At 45.6% G+C, this 21,521-nt stretch overlaps 2 protein-coding genes across 2 annotated transcripts; both read left to right on the top strand.

Annotated features, from left to right (window-relative positions):
* The first annotated feature begins 2,227 nt into the window (after positions 1-2,227).
* On the top strand, positions 2,228-4,470 carry LOC134732558 (proline-rich protein 20E-like). Its single transcript, XM_063618492.1, has 2 exons — positions 2,228-2,279; positions 3,769-4,470. The coding sequence occupies exons 1-2, from the start codon at positions 2,228-2,230 to the stop codon at positions 4,380-4,382; spliced, it is 666 nt and encodes a 221-aa protein (XP_063474562.1). The 3' UTR covers positions 4,383-4,470.
* A 7,964-nt stretch (positions 4,471-12,434) lies between these two features.
* Positions 12,435-14,672, top strand: LOC134732557 (proline-rich protein 20E-like). The gene is made up of 2 exons (XM_063618491.1): positions 12,435-12,486; positions 13,971-14,672. The coding sequence occupies exons 1-2, from the start codon at positions 12,435-12,437 to the stop codon at positions 14,582-14,584; spliced, it is 666 nt and encodes a 221-aa protein (XP_063474561.1). The 3' UTR covers positions 14,585-14,672.
* Positions 14,673-21,521: the final 6,849 nt, after the last annotated feature.

Genomic DNA, 21,521 nt, shown 5'->3' with positions numbered 1-21,521 from the left:
TGTGACAAGGTGTCACTCTGTGTCCCGGTTTGGAATGCAGCCACGCAATCTCGGTTCACTGCAGTCTTGATCTCCGAGATTCAAGCAAGCCTCCCACCTCAGATTTCCTAGTGAATGGGACCCAAAGGCAGGCACCACAACACACGGGTAATTTTTTTTTTTTTTTTTTTTGGAGAGATGGGATTTTGCCACGTAGCCCGGGCTCATCTCAAACCCCTGTGCTGAAGTGATCCTCTCACCTCCATCTCCCAAAGTTTTGGGATTACAGACATGAGCCACCATGCCTGGCCAGAATTTTTTAAACAACAGTATGGGAGCTGGGCGTGACGGCTTATGCCTGTAATCCCAGTGATTTAGGAGGCCAAGGCAGGAGGATTGCTTGAGGCCAGGAGTTTGAGATTAGCCAGAGCAACATAGCAAAACCTAAACTCCACACAAAATAAAAGCGAAAAAGACAATAATTAGTCAGGCACGGTGGCTTGCACCTGTGGTCCCAGCTACTTGGGAGGATTGAACAGGGAGGAACGCTTGAGTTCAAAAGTTCTAGACAAGCCTAAGCACATAGCGAAAACTCATCTCTACAAAAAATACAAAAATTATCCCGATGTGGTGGCGCGAATCTCTAGTCCAGCTACTCCGGAGGCCCACACAGGAGAATCACTTGAACCAATTCTCCTATCTCAGCCTCCCAAGTAGCCGCAGTGAGCCGAGATCGCGCCACTGCACTCCAGCCTGGGCTACAGGACGAGAACCCGTCTCTGTAAAAAACAAGTATGCAAAGCAACCAACTAACCCACTGTGGGTTCCCCTCCAGTGTCCTGGTGTGTTTCCTGCTATCTTCCTCTACCCGTGTGTGCACCCACAGCAATAAACGCCAGTGGTGTGTGTCTCACAGGCATCTGCAGCCCCATCGCCACCGCTCTGAGCTCGACTCTTTTCACAAAAGGCCGTTTGACATCTTCCCTCGGCAGCCCAAAGGCGACTTCAACCCGATGTGCGCAAGCCAAGCTCCGCATCTTCCCATTCAGAGCAGGTTCTTGGTCCACCTCTGTCTGAATGAACGGGCGGGCTACCAAGGCTGCAGTCTCTTCTCCAAGGCCTTTCCACACTGGGTCTCGCTTTCTCTTGTAAATTTCTCTCCCACCAGGGAAATTTCTCCTCCTCTGCCACCCCCAGTCCTAGTGTATAGGACCGTGTGCCCGACCCCGAGGGCTGCAATAGCCTTCTTGCCTCTCCTGAGTTATTCTGTGGACCCTGGGTTGGCTCTCCTTCACAGCCCTGCTTGTCGTTTTTGAAATGGTAACCCACTGCAGGACACCCTTATCACGGTTTTCTGCTGCCTCGGAACAAGACCAGCTCCTGCGCGGCCCCTGCCTCCACCTCGCACCACTTCTGGACCCGGCCCTGGCCTCCTCTCCATTCCCAGAATGTGCTGGTCTCCCTTGCAGGCCGGGCCTCAGCACACTTTCTTCACTCCCCTGCCTCTCCCAGCGCGGTTCCGCGTGACTAATTTCAAAGTTTGTATTCGAGATTTCACCCCAAATATGCCCCCTTTGGATGCTTGCCTTGAACATGCTCAGATCTAATCTAGTCACATCTTCCTATTTGCCACTTTCAGGGCACCACACCTCCGTTTCGCTGACACTTTAAGGTGATTATGCATATTTTTCCTCAATGATTAGATTAATCAGTCAACCATTGATGTCTAGAAACGGCGGCATCTAAGCGGGGCCCCATTTGACAGGCAGGGAACTGGCCCAGTGCACCTTCCAAGCCCAGCCAGGCCCGCCCCAGCCAGCCCCCCTCTGACCACGCCTGTCCCTTACTTGATTGCCTTGCTGCCATATAAGAGGGCCCCGGCTCGGCTTCCAGCATTCGGCTTTCTGCAGGGCTCCCCGCCAGAACCTGCTGCGCGCTCCCTCCTGCCTTGCCTGCCTGGCTGGGGAGGACGAGCTCAGAGCTACAGCGGTGAACCTGTGGACACCTCCAGCTCCTCGGGCCTCTCTTCGTCGAAGAGTCTCCTAATTTTCAGATCTCCGGAGCCAGCTGTACGAAGATCAGGTGTGTGTCTGGGTGGTCCCTGAGGGGTGGATAGAGCTTGGAAGGGTGCAGCTGGGGACACAATCCTCATTCTCCTAGAAAGGCCACGGCCACCCCCCTGCCTTGTCAGGCTGTGGTTTCACTCTACTGATGTGTTTTTCTCCCCACCCGCTCCCGCAGATTGCTCATGGAGGAACCAAGGCGTTCGAAGCGACCTCGCTCCATGGCCACTAATCAAGGTACGTCAAACGCCTGCCACTCTCTTTTTCATTTTTTCTGGATGTTTACTTTACCTTCGGTATTGACTTACAGAACTTCAAGAGGCAAATGTGGCGTGTTATGAAATGCAGCACCTCCTGCTCCTTCTCAATCTCCCACACCTTTGGGCTTTGGGAACACCACCTCCATGTGTGTAGCCAACTTTTTAGCATTCCCTCTCATTCTTTAAATAACATGCATACACTCCTGCTATTTCTTTTCCCATTTAGGGTTTAGTTACGGTCTTCCCTCTAGAGCAGAGGAATATTTAGCTGTAGTTTAAACATTGCCAGCCCCACCACCAATCACCCAAGCGCCAGGCCACACACTCCCCAGGACACACACCCTCTGTCCCTCCCCCAATGCCCAGGAGCGGGGAGAATATTAGGAGGATTATTTTCCTCTTCCTGCATAACTTGAATTTTCCAGGACTTAATACTTACCTTGGGTGATTATGGGCTTACTTATCACTACTTCGTTCCCCAATTCCTCCCCGATTGTTGAGATTCAAACTCAATCAAGCATTCTCTGTTTCACCTTCTCATAGCCTGCTTCAACCTGGGCTGCTTGCTGTAAGTCAGTTCCCAGCTTCCACATCATCTGGGAAATTCCTTTCCCTCTTTTGAGTTGTATCCCGTTTCCCAAATCTGGTGGTTTTTTTTGTTTTGTTTTGTTTTTTTCTTTTTAGTTTTTATTTTTCTTGTTTTACTGTTTCTCTGTAGTGGAGCAAGTCCTTTTACTACATCTTGATCTATAATAAACCAGTACTTCCACCTTGTTCTTTTCTAGAGGAATTGAAATTTTACGTCTATTGCCATGTTGCTCTCCAAAACATTTCCCTTCATACACCGAGTGTCCTAAATCTTTTAATCTTGTCTAGTTCGATAGATGCAGAACAATAAAGCGTCCATTGAAAGGAAATTATTTAAGATCTTGCTTGTCTGAAACATCTTTATTCAACCCTCCCTGATTCTTAAGTGAAACTTTGGTTGGATACGAAATTTTAGGTGGGAAATCCATTTCCTTTGAAATTTTGAAGACATTTTCTGTTAGGTTCTAGAATTAACTGCTGCTTTTGAGAGGTCTGATTTCTGAGACATGTGGAATCCTAACCCTTTCCATGTCACCTTTCCTTTATTTCTCTTTCTCCCGCTCTCTAAAATCTTTTAGAATGTACTCTTCGTTGTCAGCACTCTGAAATTTTACGGTCATCTGTCTCAGTGACAATATACCTCTAGTTTTCTTATATTTTATCCCTCTTTCCGTCATTTCAGATTTTTGCTTTCTTTTCTGGGAAATCTTCTCCACTTCATTCTCAGATTTCCGTGGACAGTTTTGTTTCTTCTCTCATAATTGTAACTTCAAAAATCCCTATTTACTCTGAGTATTTATTTTTAAAAGTATCCTCTAACTGATTGATGGGTACAATTCCTTCTATCTCTCTCTGCTCACACTCTGCTTCTCTTTTAGCCTCAGGTGGGCCTCCTCCGGAGCCAGGCTGCTCTGGTGTGGACCCTGAAGACTCCGTGGAAGCAGACGAGCCCGCACAGCCAGCCCAACCCGCAAAACCCACCGCTTACGTGACACCCTTCAGATGGCAGCCCCCAGCTGGCACAGAGCCAGCTCGTCCTGCAGAGAGAGGCCGGCGCCGGGGAGGAAGCCGGCGGCCAGGGCGAGGCCGTGGCAGAGGGGGCGGGCCCCGCAGGGACGCTGGCCAGAGACAGGGCGCAGAACGCTTGCCGGGACCGGACTTGCACATCCAACTGGACCACCATGGAGAGCCAGGCCACCAGTGGGAACTGGAAATCTGGGAGACCGCAGCCTCCTCTCTTTCTGAAACAGCTCCTGTGCCTGGAACTGTGCAGGAAGGCCCTGGCCCCGACGTGGTCCAGCCTGAGCTGGGGCTTCAGGAGCCACCCCCTGCCTCTGGGCCTCAGGCTGTCGCCGGGCAGCCCATCTTGACCGTCTATCCCTGCATCGGGTTTAGGCCTCTGGGTGGCTCAGCTGCTTTACAGGTCATTCAAACCCCCCACGGCACCTATGTGCAAGGGGTCCCAGTGTTCGTCGCCGACATTGCATACTGACCTCTATCTGTCACCCACGTTGTTCCCAGCCTCCCTTTCCTCCACCTGGACTTTCCCCCCCAGCCCCAAACTCCAGCCCCATTTCTGCTCCACTCCTCCGCTCCCATCCCAACTGGAGCCCTCACCTTACCTTGTCGGAATGGAACCTCCCAGCAGTCCTCCCAGGATCCTGACAGTAGTCCATCGGCTTCCGATGCCCCTCTTGTCTCTGCTTTGTACCTTCTGTCAAAGTCACACATGCACGGAGTTCCTCAGTGGTTGTTAAAATAATCCAGAAGATTCCCTCATTTTATTCTGCTTCTATTAAAACCCAATTGGAGATACTTGGAATGAAAAACAAGGTTGTTGGAGTCCAAACTTATGTTGATGGTTTCAATCACACAGTAGATAGGACAGAGGAACAAATCAGTATAAACTAGGTGCTTAGGCAAGAGAGAGACCGACAGTGCCACACAACAGTCATCCTGGGGACTGGAGGTCATCTAAAATGGAACTCTCCTTGGAGAGCCAGAACTTGTGTATGACATCACGGTACAAGGAAACTATGGCTAATGGTTTCTCCCAACGGAAGAAACAGATGAATCCTGAGCAGGATACGAGAATAACGCCCAATGACAGAATGAAGTATGGTGAAGAGAACATCCCAAAGGCTGCCTGAGAGCTCAAACCTACAAGGAGAGCAGAATTAGCGTGACATTACACTCTGACTGACAGCGTGGATGACTATGGAAAGCAACGGTGAAATATCCTCAGAACTTCGAGAGGGAAATCACTCTCAATCTAGTGTTCTGCGAGCAATCAAAGAAATTGTTGGGGAGAGAAGGAGGCAGACAGTGTCAGCTCAAAGGCAAGGCCACATGAAAGGAGGAATGGCATGGAAAACATGCAGAAGAAGGCAGAATCCTACTCAGACTGGACCTGAAGCCTGAGCTTCCCCTGAACTTAGAGTACACAACTTATAATGTGCAAGCTGCTAAGCCCCCTTTCTGTACGAGGCCATCGGAATGGAACGGAACTGTTTTGTACAGTGAAAGTACAAGTCATGGTTATCGGCCAGGAAAAAGCCAAGCCAGACAACCTGGAACGAGTGGGAGGCAACAAGTGTCAGTAAGCAACAAATTAGGAAACTGTGTTCTTAAGTCTAGAGAAGTATGATTCTGGAAGAAAGATGGATGGCCTAGAATTAAAATTCCAGAAGACTTTGACATAGACAGGTGGGGCATGGGAAAATTCAGAAGGAGCTAGAAGTTACTAAAGTTCTTGTCTAGTGCCCGGAGATGTTAGAGTGGCTGAATAGAAGAGCAATGAAACTCCAGACTCTGACACATTTTTCAGTCGCAATGTAGGAGCCCACTGGGAGCCACTCGATGAATTGGAATAGAATGTAAAATTTCAAACAGATTGAGGGAAAAGGGGATCCAAGGACATTTGATGAATGAAACAAAAGGTGTGGGGGCGGTTAACTGAAACAAGGAGAGTGCACGACACCTGAAAACGCGAAAGAAGGAATCAGTAATTTGATGGCTGCGTCCTTGGCTTCCTCCTGGCTTTAATGGGAATATTTTGAATGTTTCGCCATTAACCAAGATGTGTGCTGTAGGTTTCTCATAGATGTTTAAGTTGAGGTAGTTCCCATCTTTTCAGAGTTTGATAAAAGGTGTATTATGAATTTTTGTATTTTGTATTGTAGCTTGTATTTTATTAAGTAGGCTTTTATTAGCTGATTTTCACTCATTTGTAAATGTCCAAGTCAAATAAAGATAACGTTTTACATCAAAGATTTTTTTGTGTATTCAATCCTTTTAAATAAACCTTCTGTTAAGACTTATTTTCTACCACAGTTCTTTCACTAAAATTTCACAAATTATAAAGATAAAATGCGTTTACTTAAACCAGGAGAAAAGGTAGAAAACTAATGTCTACGCTCTCCGGTCTCCATTCGTATTGTATCTAACAATGCCCAACCCGTTCAAAGCCATTTAGGTTGTACATTTTTCCTTTCATTCGCTTTTCATACCATGCGGCCTCAGCCAAACCTCTTCTTTCAAAATAGTTGTTCCACCAGAATTTCCGTAGAATTGGTGTTATTTCTTCAATGAATGTTTAGGAGAACGAACCAGTAAAACCATGCCTGTGGCAGCGTTCTCTTTTGGAACTTTGCGTAATATTATACTACTTCACGTAGAGTGTAAGGACTACCATGACATGCTTTCAGTCCTCTCTCCTTTGGGCTTTGCTTGTTATAGATGTTACTTTTCATGTGTTCTAAAACCCACCATATATTACTTACTATTTTTGCTTTAGACAATCATCTTACACACTAATGTTGGGAGGACTGAACGCATGAATATGTGAAAACTACTGAAAATAATGCTCAGCACATGGCAGTGTCCAATAGATGTTATCTATTGTTAGCTGATACAAGTTTCTGATCTATTCTCATCCAATAATACAACTATTCCTTGGCCAATGCCGTAGCATTTTGATAGCTGGGAAAGGCTGAACTCACCGTTATTCTTTTTTATGGCGTTTTTCCCCTAAACCTTCATTCTCCCCCTAAAATTTAAAACATGTCATCCACTTTCAAGGGAGAAATAAACGACCAGCATTCCTTTTAACAAATCATGCTGGAGCAAATCGGATACCCATAATTAAAAATACAAATCTCAAACTTTACTTCAACATCTACAAAAAAATTAACAAAAATGCTTTGTTAACCTATGGGTAAAAGCAAAAACTGTAAAACTTCTAGAAGAAAATATGGCAAAAGTCCTCATCACTTTGGAGTAGGCAAAGATTCCTTGGATGGCACATAAAAAACATGAATTGTACAAGAAAGCATTGATGCAATTTATGCAATGGGCACTGTGATTTGCCACCAGACCCTTCTTCAGAAATAAAGGATTTGTGATCTCAGTTATGAGAACTGCCACGGGACAGCCCTCAGCCCTTGGAGATGGACTCTAAGGGAGTGCCTTGGCTGTAGACACTCCCCCGTCCTTACCCACAGACACACCCATCCACCAGGAAGCTTCCATCCAGGGACATTCAGTGGGGACATTAAAGCCTGGCCCTGTCGCCACAAATCAGAACAGCTCTAGTAGCACACTTTACCATAAGAACACCCCATGGGGTCGGCTGAGGCACAGCATTGAGACTGTGCGGTCCTGCTTTCTTCCCTCCCACATCCCTAAAAGGCACACCTTATACATCTTCTGCACTCTAATGTCCATCTCACTGTTGGTTTCCTGGGAATTCCAGCTTGAGACACTGGGCCTTATTACAAGTAACATCTGTTCTTTGAAAGACACTGTTAACAAAATGAAAAGGCAAGCCGTAGCCTGGGAAAACATATTCACAATATGTATCTTAATCAAAGACATGAATCTATAATGCACAGCGAACTCTTACAACTCAATAATAGATAGTCAACCCAATAAGGGCCGGGCGCTGTGGCTCACGTCTGTAATCTCAGCACTTTGGGAAGCCGAGGTGGGTGGATCGCCTGAGGTCAGGAGTTTGAGACCAGCCTGGCCAACATGACAAAATCCAGTCTTTAATAAAAATACAAAAACTTGCCAGGCATTGTGGTGGGCCCCTGCATTCCCAGCTACTCAGAAGCCTGAGGCAGGAGGATCCTTTTAACCCTGGAGGCGGAGGTTGCAGTAAGCCAAGATTGCTCCATTGCAGTGACCCAAGATCATGCTACTGCCCTCCAGCCCGGGTGATAAGAGCAAAACATTGTCTCAAAATGAAAAAAAGAAAAAAAAAAAAAAGCCAACCCAATAAAAAAGATAAAAATTTTGAACAGAAACTTCACGAAAGAATCTATAGGTGTGGCTAGTGAGCACATGAAACCCCAATAAGGATGAGAATATACAAATAAGCATGGAGCATCCTGTGGTGCCAGGGAGAAAGGAGCAGTCCACAACCAAATGAAAACAGAAGTCACGGTGATGGGAGGTTGACAAAAAGACACAGAAGGGAACTACCGTAGCTCCTGGTGGCCAAGGCTGGTAACTTTGAGTACCAAAGTAATTAACTACATAATTAATAATTAAGTATTTAAGTAAAATATTTAATAAAATAAGTAGCTCAATTATTAAATAATTCATCCCCTGCAGTATTGGGTTGTAAACCAAAGCGTACAATATATGTCCGTAAGTCCATACTGATATAAATAAACGATTAAATAAATAAACACATGGGGAAGAATAGGCAAATCCTCCACTCCACGCAGGAGAACTCCAAATAATTTAGGTTGCTATTCCCTGGCAAAGAGGTAAACTATCACTTTCCTTTTTTAAAGTATAGCCTATAGGTAGTGACTTCCAAAAAGTACAGTAGAGAAAGAGGTGGGAAAATCACTTTATGGAGGACAAACCTAATCAACACTGCCCCGGCCAGGTGACCAGGACTAATAGGAGCAGTGATAAGCCATGTTGATGGTGTGTACTCTAGTCAGGATGGGATGGGAATGACACTTCCCCTCTGCAATCTTCCCTACAAAAACATGTAATTCCAGTCAGATCATCAGGAATACATCAGACAAATGTCAGGAGAGGACATCCTACAGTATATCAGAATGGTATTCAAAGTGTCAAGGTCATCAAAAACAAGGCAAGTGTGAGAAACTGTCACAGCCAAGAGAAGCCATGACTAATTGTAATGTGGTACCCTGGATGGGGTCTTGGGACAGAAAAGGTATGTTAGGTCGAAACCAAGGAAATCGGGACCAAACATAGACTTTAGTTAATAATGATGTATTAGAGTGATTAACGTACCAACAATTATTATTGCCATAATAATTAGGACAAATGTACCCCACTGTAAGATCCTAGGAACAGGGTAAATTTAGGGCAGATGAGAACTTTGTGTGTTTCCTCCAACTTTTCTGTAAGTCTGAAACTATTCTAAAATGAAAACACTTATTTTAAAAAATCTATTAAGCGCATCATTAGTCATCAAGGAAAGGCAAGTTAGAACCTCAATGAGACCCCACTCCATAGACACTAGAGTGGCTTAGAGAAAAAGAATCAACAACACCAAGAGTTGGCAGGGAGAGTGGAACACCTAAAACCCCAATACGCTTCAGGAAGGAATGTAAAATCCCACAATCAACTTGGAAAGCAAATTGATAATGTGTAAAAACACTAAAAATAACTCTTGATATTTGACCCAGAAATTTCACTTGTTGATATCTACCCAACTAAAATGGAAGGATATGTGTATCCAAAGACTTGTACACTAGTATTCTTAGCCTTTTGATTCCTAATAGCCCCAAACTGGAAACAACCCAATCAACCTGTCTGTCAGCTGGTAGTGACTGGATAAACAAAGGGTCGATTATTTGTGGAATGGGACACCGCTCATCAATGAAAATGAATGAATGACGCCTGCATTCTGCAACATAGATGGACCGCAACAACATTATGTCAATCAAGAGAGACCAGGCAGAGAAAAGGGGATCCTGTATGCTTCCATTTATGTGAAATTCTGGAACAGGAAAAATAATCTGTAGAGATGAAAAGCGGATCAGTGGTTGCCTTGGGAAGAGGATGGGGGAAGGGGGCTTACGGCAAAGGGCACAAGGGAACTGTCCCCGTGAGGAAATTATTCTTTTTTTAATTGTGGAGGTGGTTACCCATGTCTACATGTTTATCAAAACTCACCAAATGGTGTGCTGCAAGTGGATGCGTTTTACAATGTATAAATTGTACCTTAATAAAGTGGACCTTTTAAGAAACAAAAGAAACAACAAAAACAAAAAATACTGAGAATCTAACTGGAATTGTATTATATATACCCCCCCAACATTTTTTTTTTTGTGACAAGGTGTCACTCTGTGTCCCAGTCTGGAATGCAGCCACGCAATCTGGGTTCACTGCAGTCTTCATCTCCTAGACTCAAGCAAGCCTCCCACCTCAGCTTTCCTAGTGAATGGGACCCAAAGGCAGGCACCACAACACACGGGTAATTTTTTTTTTTTTTTTTTTGGAGAGATGGGATTTTGCCACGTAGCCCGGGCTCATCTCAAACTCCTGTGCTGAAGTGATCCTCTCACCTCCATCTCCCAAAGTTTTGGGATTACAGACATGAGCCACCATGCCTGGCCAGAATTTTTTAAACAACACTATGGGAGCTGGGCGTGACGGCTTATGCCTGTAATCCCAGTGATTTAGGAGGCCAAGGCAGGAGGATTGCTTGAGGCCAGGAGTTTGAGATTAGCCAGAGCAACATAGCAAAACCTAAACTCCACACAAAATAAAAGCGAAAAAGACAATAATTAGTCAGGCACGGTGGCTTGCACCTGTGGTCCCAGCTACTTGGGAGGATTGAACAGGGAGGAACGCTTGAGTTCAAAAGTTCTAGACAAGCCTAAGCACATAGCGAAAACTCATCTCTACAAAAAATACAAAAATTATCCCGATGTGGTGGCGCGAATCTCTAGTCCAGCTACTCCGGAGGCCCACACAGGAGAATCACTTGAACCAATTCTCCTATCTCAGCCTCCCAAGTAGCCGCAGTGAGCCGAGATCGCGCCACTGCACTCCAGCCTGGGCTACAGGACGAGAACCCGTCTCTGTAAAAAACAAGTATGCAAAGCAACCAACTAACCCACTGTGGGTTCCCCTCCAGTGTCCTGGTGTGTTTCCTGCTATCTTCCTCTACCCGTGTGTGCACCCACAGCAATAAACGCCAGTGGTGTGTGTCTCACAGGCATCTGCAGCCCCATCGCCACCGCTCTGAGCTCGACTCTTTTCACAAAAGGCCGTTTGACATCTTCCCTCGGCAGCCCAAAGGCGACTTCAACCCGATGTGCGCAAGCCAAGCTCCGCATCTTCCCATTCAGAGCAGGTTCTTGGTCCACCTCTGTCTGAATGAACGGGCGGGCTACCAAGGCTGCAGTCTCTTCTCCAAGGCCTTTCCACACTGGGTCTCGCTTTCTCTTGTAAATTTCTCTCCCACCAGGGAAATTTCTCCTCCTCTGCCACCCCCAGTCCTAGTGTATAGGACCGTGCGCCCGACCCCGAGGGCTGCAATAGCCTTCTTGCCTCTCCTGAGTTATTCTGTGGACCCTGGGTTGGCTCTCCTTCACAGCCCTGCTTGTCGTTTTTGAAATGGTAACCCACTGCAGGACACCCTTATCACGGTTTTCTGCTGCCTCGGAACAAGACCAGCTCCTGCGCGGCCCCTGCCTCCACCTCGCACCACTTCTGGACCCGGCCCTGGCCTCCTCTCCATTCCCAGAATGTGCTGGTCTCCCTTGCAGGCCGGGCCTCAGCACACTTTCTTCACTCCCCTGCCTCTCCCAGCGCGGTTCCGCGTGACTAATTTCAAAGTTTGTATTCGAGATTTCACCCCAAATATGCCCCCTTTGGATGCTTGCCTTGAACATGCTCAGATCTAATCTAGTCACATCTTCCTATTTGCCACTTTCAGGGCACCACACCTCCGTTTCGCTGACACTTTAAGGTGATTATGCATATTTTTCCTCAATGATTAGATTAATCAGTCAACCATTGATGTCTAGAAACGGCGGCATCTAAGCGGGGCCCCATTTGACAGGCAGGGAACTGGCCCAGTGCACCTTCCAAGCCCAGCCAGGCCCGCCCCAGCCAGCCCCCCTCTGACCACGCCTGTCCCTTACTTGATTGCCTTGCTGCCATATAAGAGGGCCCCTGCTCGGCTTCCAGCATTCGGCTTTCTGCAGGGCTCCCCGCCAGAACCTGCTGCGCGCTCCCTCCTGCCTTGCCTGCCTGGCTGGGGAGGACGAGCTCAGAGCTACAGCGGTGAACCTGTGGACACCTCCAGCTCCTCGGGCCTCTCTTCGTCGAAGAGTCTCCTAATTTTCAGATCTCCGGAGCCAGCTGTACGAAGATCAGGTGTGTGTCTGGGTGGTCCCTGAGGGGTGGATAGAGCTTGGAAGGGTGCAGCTGGGGACACAATCCTCATTCTCCTAGAAAGGCCACGGCCACCCCCCTGCCTTGTCAGGCTGTGGTTTCACTCTACTGATGTGTTTTTCTCCCCACCCGCTCCCGCAGATTGCTCATGGAGGAACCAAGGCGTTCGAAGCGACCTCGCTCCATGGCCACTAATCAAGGTACGTCAAACGCCTGCCACTCTCTTTTTCATTTTTTCTGGATGTTTACTTTACCTTCGGTATTGACTTACAGAACTTCAAGAGGCAAATGTGGCGTGTTATGAAATGCAGCACCTCCTGCTCCTTCTCAATCTCCCACACCTTTGGGCTTTGGGAACACCACCTCCATGTGTGTAGCCAACTTTTTAGCATTCCCTCTCATTCTTTAAATAACATGCATACACTCCTGCTATTTCTTTTCCCATTTAGGGTTTAGTTACGGTCTTCCCTCTAGAGCAGAGGAATATTTAGCTGTAGTTTAAACATTGCCAGCCCCACCACCAATCACCCAAGCGCCAGGCCACACACTCCCCAGGACACACACCCTCTGTCCCTCCCCCAATGCCCAGGAGCGGGGAGAATATTAGGAGGATTATTTTCCTCTTCCTGCATAACTTGAATTTTCCAGGACTTAATACTTACCTTGGGTGATTATGGGCTTACTTATCACTACTTCGTTCCCCAATTCCTCCCCGATTGTTGAGATTCAAACTCAATCAAGCATTCTCTGTTTCACCTTCTCATAGCCTGCTTCAACCTGGGCTGCTTGCTGTAAGTCAGTTCCCAGCTTCCACATCATCTGGGAAATTCCTTTCCCTCTTTTGAGTTGTATCCCGTTTCCCAAATCTGGTGGTTTTTTTTGTTTTGTTTTTTTCTTTTTAGTTTTTATTTTTCTTGTTTTACTGTTTCTCTGTAGTGGAGCAAGTCCTTTTACTACATCTTGATCTATAATAAACCAGTACTTCCACCTTGTTCTTTTCTAGAGGAATTGGAATTTTACGTCTATTGCCATGTTGCTCTCCAAAACATTTCCCTTCATACACCGAGTGTCCTAAATCTTTTAATCTTGTCTAGTTCGATAGATGCAGAACAATAAAGCGTCCATTGAAAGGAAATTATTTAAGATCTTGCTTGTCTGAAACATCTTTATTCAACCCTCCCTGATTCTTAAGTGAAACTTTGGTTGGATACGAAATTTTAGGTGGGAAATCCATTTCCTTTGAAATTTTGAAGACATTTTCTGTTAGGTTCTAGAATTAACTGCTGCTTTTGAGAGGTCTGATTTCTGAGACATGTGGAATCCTAACCCTTTCCATGTCACCTTTCCTTTATTTCTCTTTCTCCCGCTCTCTAAAATCTTTTAGAATGTACTCTTCGTCGTCAGCACTCTGAAATTTTACGGTCATCTGTCTCAGTGACAATATACCTCTAGTTTTCTTATATTTTATCCCTCTTTCCGTCATTTCAGATTTTTGCTTTCTTTTCTGGGAAATCTTCTCCACTTCATTCTCAGATTTCCGTGGACAGTTGTGTTTCTTCTCTCATAATTGTAACTTCAAAAATCCCTATTTACTCTGAGTATTTATTTTTAAAAGTATCCTCTAACTGATTGATGGGTACAATTCCTTCTATCTCTCTCTGCTCACACTCTGCTTCTCTTTTAGCCTCAGGTGGGCCTCCTCCGGAGCCAGGCTGCTCTGGTGTGGACCCTGAAGACTCCGTGGAAGCAGACGAGCCCGCACAGCCAGCCCAACCCGCAAAACCCACCGCTTACGTGACACCCTTCAGATGGCAGCCCCCAGCTGGCACAGAGCCAGCTCGTCCTGCAGAGAGAGGCCGGCGCCGGGGAGGAAGCCGGCGGCCAGGGCGAGGCCGTGGCAGAGGGGGCGGGCCCCGCAGGGACGCTGGCCAGAGACAGGGCGCAGAACGCTTGCCGGGACCGGACTTGCACATCCAACTGGACCACCATGGAGAGCCAGGCCACCAGTGGGAACTGGAAATCTGGGAGACCGCAGCCTCCTCTCTTTCTGAAACAGCTCCTGTGCCTGGAACTGTGCAGGAAGGCCCTGGCCCCGACGTGGCCCAGCCTGAGCTGGGGATTCAGGAGCCACCCCCTGCCTCTGGGCCTCAGGCTGTCGCCGAGCAGCCCATCTTGACCGTCTATCCCTGCATCGGGTTTAGGCATCTGGGTGGCTCAGCTGCTTTACAGGTCATTCAAACCCCCCACGGCACCTATGTGCAAGGGGTCCCAGTGTTCGTCGCCGACATTGCATACTGACCTCTATCTGTCACCCACGTTGTTCCCAGCCTCCCTTTCCTCCACCTGGACTTTCCCCCCCAGCCCCAAACTCCAGCCCCATTTCTGCTCCACTCCTCCCCTCCCATCCCAACTGGAGCCCTCACCTTACCTTGTCGGAATGGAACCTCCCAGCAGTCCTCCCAGGATCCTGACAGTAGTCCATCGGCTTCCAATGCCCCTCTTGTCTCTGCTTTGTACCTTCTGTCAAAGCCCCACATGCACGGAGTTCCTCAGTGGTTGTTAAAATAATCCAGAAGATTCCCTCATTTTATTCTGCTTCTATTAAAACCCAATTGGAGATACTTGGAATGAAAAACAAGGTTGTTGGAGTCCAAACTTATGTTGATGGTTTGAATCACACCATAGATAGCACTGAGGAACAAATCAGTATAAACTAGGTGCTTAGGCAAGAGAGAGACCGACAGTGCCACACAACAGTCATCCTGGGGACTGGAGGTCATCTAAAATGGAACTCTCCTTGGAGAGCCAGAACTTGTGTATGACATCACGATACAAGGAAACTATGGCTAATGGTTTCTCCCAACGGAAGAAACAGATGAATCCTGAGCAGGATACGAGAATAACGCCCAATGACAGAATGAAGTATGGTGAAGAGAACATCCCAAAAGCTGCCTGAGAGCTCAAACCTACAAGGAGAGCAGAATTAGCGTGACATTACACTCTGACTGACAGCGTGGATGACTATGGAAAGCAACGGTGAAATATCCTCAGAACTTCGAGAGGGAAATCACTCTCAATCTAGTGTTCTGCGAGCAATCAAAGAAATTGTTGGGGAGAGAAGGAGGCAGACAGTGTCAGCTCAAAGGCAAGGCCACATGAAAGGAGGAATGGCATGGAAAACATGCAGAAGAAGGCAGAATCCTACTCAGACTGGACCTGAAGCCTGAGCTTCCCCTGAACTTAGAGTACACAACTTATAATATGCAAGCTGCTAAGCCCCCTTTCTGTACGAGGCCATCGGAATGGAACGGAACTGTTTTGTACAGTGAAAGTACAAGTCATGGTTATCGGCCAGGAAAAAGCCAAGCCAGACAACCTGGAACGAGTGGGAGGCAACAAGTGTCAGTAAGCAAGCAAATCAAGAAACTGTGTTCTTAAGTCTAGAGAAGTATGATTCTGGAAGAAAGATGGATGGCCTAGAATTAAAATTCCAGAAGACTTTGACATAGACAGGTGGGGCATGGGAAAATTCAGAAGGAGCTACAAGTTACTAAAGTTCTTGTCTAGTGCCCGGAGATGTTAGAGTGGCTGAATAGAAGAGCAATGAAACTCCAGACTCTGACACATTTTTCAGTCGCAATGTAGGAGCCCACTGGGAGCCACTGGATGAATTGGAATAGAATGTAAAATTTCAAACAGATTGAGGGAAAAGGGGATCCAAGGACATTTAATGAATGAAACAAAAGGTGTGGGGGCGGTTAACTGAAACAAGGAGAGTGCACGACACTCTGGAAATGCTAAAGAAGGAATCAGTAATTTGATGGCAGCGTCCTGGGCTTCCTCCTGGCTTTAATGGGAATATTTTAAATGTTTCGCCATTAACCAAGATGTGTGCTGTAGGTTTCTCGTACATGTTTAAGTTGAGGTAGTTCCCATCTTTTCAGAGTTTGATAAAAGGTGTATTATGAATTTTTGTATTTTGTATTGTATTAAGTAGGCTTTTATTAGCTGATTTTCACTCATTTGTAAACGTCCAAGTCAAATAAAGATAACGTTTTACATCAAAGATTTTTTTGTGCATTCAATCCTTTTAAATAAACCTTCTGTTAAGACTTATTTTCTACTACAGTTCTTTCACTAAAATTTCACAAATTATGAATATAAAACGCGTTTACTTAAACCAGGAGGAAAGGTAGAAAACTAATGTCTACGGTCTCTGGTCTCCATTCGTATTGTATCATTCCCCACGATCACACAAGTCTGTACAAACAAACATATACACTAAGAGCATCGTTGGTGGCTGGATTTCAGGAACACCTGGGATGCCATGTGCCAGGGGTCATGCTGAAGCGACTACAGGGTCCAGGCAGATAACGCACCTGTGGTCAGGACCAGCGCCTCTGCGGAGCCCGCGCCTCTCCAAACTAGGCACAGGCGACTTCGTATTGAAACATGGCGTGGATCACACTGAGCACTGTGCAGGGGGAGCTGCTTCTTGGCTTGCCCTTGGGGTCTGGCATCCATAAGCCAGAAATCACCCTCTCTATCATCCTACACACATGTGCCACTATCTTCTTGCTCTATACCTCTCAGAAAGATGCACAGCTTTTACATTGTGCAGGTGATGGTCTGCTGATAGGCTACTTCCAGGATATTTCTACCACCAAAATGCTTCCTTAAACATTTGTACTTGGAGTAAGACACGGTCTCATTCAGTCACCCACCTGGAGTGCAGTGGTGCAATCACTGCTCACGGCAGCCTGCACATCCTGAGCTCAGGTGATCCTCCTATATCAGCCCGCTAAGTAGCTGGGACTACAGGCAGGCACCAAGACCTCTTGGTAATTTCTCTTGGTTTATTTTTTCATTCATTTATTTATTTATTTTGAAACAGAGTCGCACTCTTTCACCCGGGCTGGAGTGCAGTGGCTTCAGCTCAATGAAACCTCTGCTCCCCAAGTTGAAGGGATTCTCATGCCCCAGCCTCCCAAGTAGCTGGGACCACAGTCCTGTGCCACCACGCCTGGCTAATTTTGTATTTTTAGTAGAGACTAACAATGCCCAACCCGTTCAAAGCCATTTAGGTTGCACATTTTTCCTTTCATTCGCTTTTCATACCATGCGGCCTCAGCCAAACCTCTTCTTTCAAAATAGTTGTCCCACCAGAATTTCCGTAGAATTGGTGTTATTTCTTCGATGAATGTTTAGGAGAACGAACCAGTAAAACCATGCCTGTGGCAGCGTTCTCTTTTGGAAGTTTGCGTAACATTATACTACTTCATGTAGAGTGTAAGGACTACCATGACATGCTTTCAGTCCTCTCTCCGTGGGGCTTTGCTTGTTATAGATGTTACTCTTCATATGTTCTAAAACCCACCATATATTACCTACTATTTTTGCTTTAGACAGTCATCTTACACACTAATGTTGGGAGGACTGAACGCATGAATATGTGAAAACTACTGAAAATAATGCTCAGCACATGGCAGTGTCCAATAGATGTTAGCTGTTGTCAGCTGATGCAGGTTTCTGATCTATTCTCATCCAATAACACAACGATTCCTTGGCCAATGCCGTAGCATTTTGACAGCTGGGAAAGGCTCAACTCACTGTTCTTCTTTTTTATGGCTTTTTTCCCCTAAAGCTTCATTCTCCCCATAAAATTTAAAACATGTCATCCACTTTCAAGGGAGAAATAAACGAGCAGCATTCCTTTTAAGGAATCAGGTTGGACCAAATCGGATACCCATAATTAAAAATACAAATCTCAAACTTTACTTCAACATCTACACAAAAATTAACAAAAATGCTTTGTTAATCTATGGGTAAAAGCAAAAACTGTAAAACTTCTAGAAGAAAATATGGCAAAAGTCCTCATCACTTTGGAGTAGGCAAAGATTCCTTCGATGGCACATAAAAAAACATGAATTGTACAAGAAAGCATTGATGCATTTCATGCAATGGGCACTGTGATTTGCCACCAGATCCTTCTTCAGAAATAAAGGATTTGTGATCTCAGTTATGAGAACTGCCACTGGACAGCCCTCAGCCCTTGGAGATGGACTCTAAGGGAGTGCCTTGGCTGAAGACCCTCCCCCGTCCTTACCCACAGACACACCCATCCACCAGGAAGCTTCCATCCAGGGATGGTTCAGTGTGGATATTAAAGCCTGGCCCTGTCGCCAAAAGTCAGAACAGATCTAGTAGCACACTTTACCATAAGAACACCCCATGGGGTCGGCTGAGGCACAGCATTGAGACTGTGCGGTCCTGTTTTCTTCCCTCCCACATCCCTAAAAGGCACACCTTATACATCTTCTGCACTCTAATGTCCATCTCACTGTTGGTTTCCTGGGAATTCCAGCTTGAGACACTGGGCCTTATTACAAGTAACATCTGTTCTTTGAAACACACTGTTAACAAAATGAAAAGTCAAGCGGTAGACTAGGAAAATATATTCACAATACGTATCTTAATCAAAGACATGTATCTATAATGCACAGCGAACTCTTACAACTCAATAATAGATAGTCAACCTAATAAGGGCCGGGCGCTGTGGCTCACGTCTGTAATCTCAGCACTTTGGGAAGCCGAGGTGGGTGGATCGCCTGAGGTCAGGAGTTTGAGACCAGCCTGGCCAACATGGCAAAATCCCGTCTTTAATAAAAATACAAAAACTTGCCAGGCATGGTGGTGGGCCCCTGCATTCCCAGCTACTTAGAAACCTGAGGCAGGAGGATCCTTTTAACCCTGGAGGCGGAGGTTGCAGTAAGCCAAGATTGCTCCATTGCAGTGACCCAAGATCATGCTACTGCCTTCCAGCCCGGGTGATAAGAGCAAAACATTGTCTCAAAATGAAAAAAAAGAAAAAAAAGAAAAACTCAACCCAACAGAAAAGATGAAAATTTTGAACAGAAACTTCACGAAAGAATCTATGGGTGTGGCCAGTGAGCACTGGAAACCCCAATAAGGATGAGAATATACAAATAAGCGTGGAGCATCCTGTGGTGCCAGGGAGAAAGGAGCAGTCCACAACCAAATGAAAACAGAAGTCACGGTGATGGGAGGTTGACAAAAAGACACAGAAGGGAACTACAGTAGCTCCTGGTGGCCAAAGCTGGTAACTTTGAGTACCAAAGTAATTAACTATATAATTAATAATTAAATATTTAAGTAAAATATTTAACAAAATAAGTAGCTCGATTATTAAATAATTCATCCCCTGCAGTATTGGGTTGTAAACCAAAGCGTACAATATATGTCCGTAAGTCCATACTGATATAAATAAACGATCAAATAAATAAACACATGGGGAAGAATAGGCAAATCCTCCACTCCACGCAGGAGAACTCCAAATAACTTAGGTAGCTATTCCCTGGCAAAGAGGTAAACTATCACCTTCCTTTTTTAAAGTATAGGCTATAGGTAGTGACTTCCAAAAAGTACAGTAGAGAAAGAGGTGGGAAAATCACTTTATGGAGGACAAACCTAATCAACACTGCCCCGGCCAGGTGACCAGGACTAATAGGAGCAGTGATAAGCCATGTTGATGGTGTGTACTCTAGACAGGATGGGATGGGAATGACACTTCCCCTCTGCAATCTTCCCTACAAAAACATGTAATTCCAGTCAGATCATCAGGAATACATCAGACAAATGTCAGGAGAGGACATCCTACAGTATATCTGAACCGTATTCAAAGTGTCAAGGTCATCAAAAACAAGGCAAGTGTGAGAAACTGTCACAGCCAAGAGAAGCCATGACTAATTGTAATGTGGTACCCTGGATGGGGTCTTGGGACAGAAAAGGTATGTTAGGTCGAAACCAAGGAAATCGGGACCAAACATAGACTTTAGTTAATAATGATGTATTAGAGTGATTAACGTACCAACAATTATTATTGCCATAATAATTAGGACAAATGTACCCCACTGTAAGATTCTAGGAACAGGGTAAATTTAGGGCAGAGGAGAAATTTGTGTGTTTCCTCCAACTTTTCTGTGAGTCTGAAGCTATTCTAAAATGAAAACACTTATTTTAAAATATCTATTAAGCGCATCATTAGTCATCAAGGAAAGGCAAGTTAGAACCTCAATGAGACCCCACTCCATAGACACTAGAGTGGCTTAGAGAAAAAGGATCAACAACACCAAGAGTTGGCAGGGAGAGTGGAACACCTAAAACCCCAATACGCTTCAGGAAGGAATGTAAAATCCCACAATCAACTTGGAAAGCAAATTGATAATGTGAAAAACTCTAAAAATAACTCTTGATATTTCACCCAGAAATTTCACTTGTAGATATCTACCCAACTAAAATGGAAGTATATGTGTATCCAAAGGCTTGTACACTAGTGTTCTTAGCCTTTTGATTCCTAATAGCCCCAAACTGGAAACAACTCAATCAACCTGTCTGTCGGCTGGTAGTGACGGGATAAACAAAGGGTCGATTATTTGTGGAATGGGACACCGCTCATCAATGAAAATGAATGAAAGACACCTGCATTCTGCAACATAGATGGACCGCAACAACATTATGTCAATCAAGAGAGACCAGGCAGAGAAAAGGGGATCCTGTATGCTTCCATTTATGTGAAATTCTGGAACAGGAAAAATAATCTGTAGAGATGAAAAGCGGATCAGTGGTTGCCTTGGGAAGAGGATGGGGGAAGGGGGCTTACGGCAAAGGACACAAGGGAACAGTCCCCGTGATGAAATTATTCTTCTTTTAATTGTGGAGGTGGTTACCCATGTCTACATGTTTATCAAAACTCACCAAATGGTGTGCTGCAAATGGATGCGTTTTACCATGTATAAATTGTACCTTAATAAAGTTGACTTTTTAAGAAACAAAAGAAACAACAGAAACAAAAAATACTGAGAATCTAAATGGAATTGTATTATTTATACCCCCCCCCTCCGACTTTTTTTTTGTGACAAGGTGTCACTCTGTGTCCCGGTTTGGAATGCAGCCACGCAATCTCGGTTCACTGCAGTCTTGATCTCCGAGATTCAAGCAAGCCTCCCACCTCAGATTTCCTAGTGAATGGGACCCAAAGGCAGGCACCACAACACACGGGTAATTTTTTTTTTTTTTTTTTTTGGAGAGATGGGATTTTGCCACGTAGCCCGGGCTCATCTCAAACCCCTGTGCTGAAGTGATCCTCTCACCTCCATCTCCCAAAGTTTTGGGATTACAGACATGAGCCACCATGCCTGGCCAGAATTTTTTAAAC

The sequence above is a fragment of the Symphalangus syndactylus genome, chromosome 15 (assembly GCF_028878055.3).
Source record: "Symphalangus syndactylus isolate Jambi chromosome 15, NHGRI_mSymSyn1-v2.1_pri, whole genome shotgun sequence".
In the NCBI taxonomy this organism is placed as follows: Eukaryota; Metazoa; Chordata; class Mammalia; order Primates; family Hylobatidae; genus Symphalangus; species Symphalangus syndactylus.
This window is presented reverse-complemented; position numbering and strand designations above follow the sequence as displayed.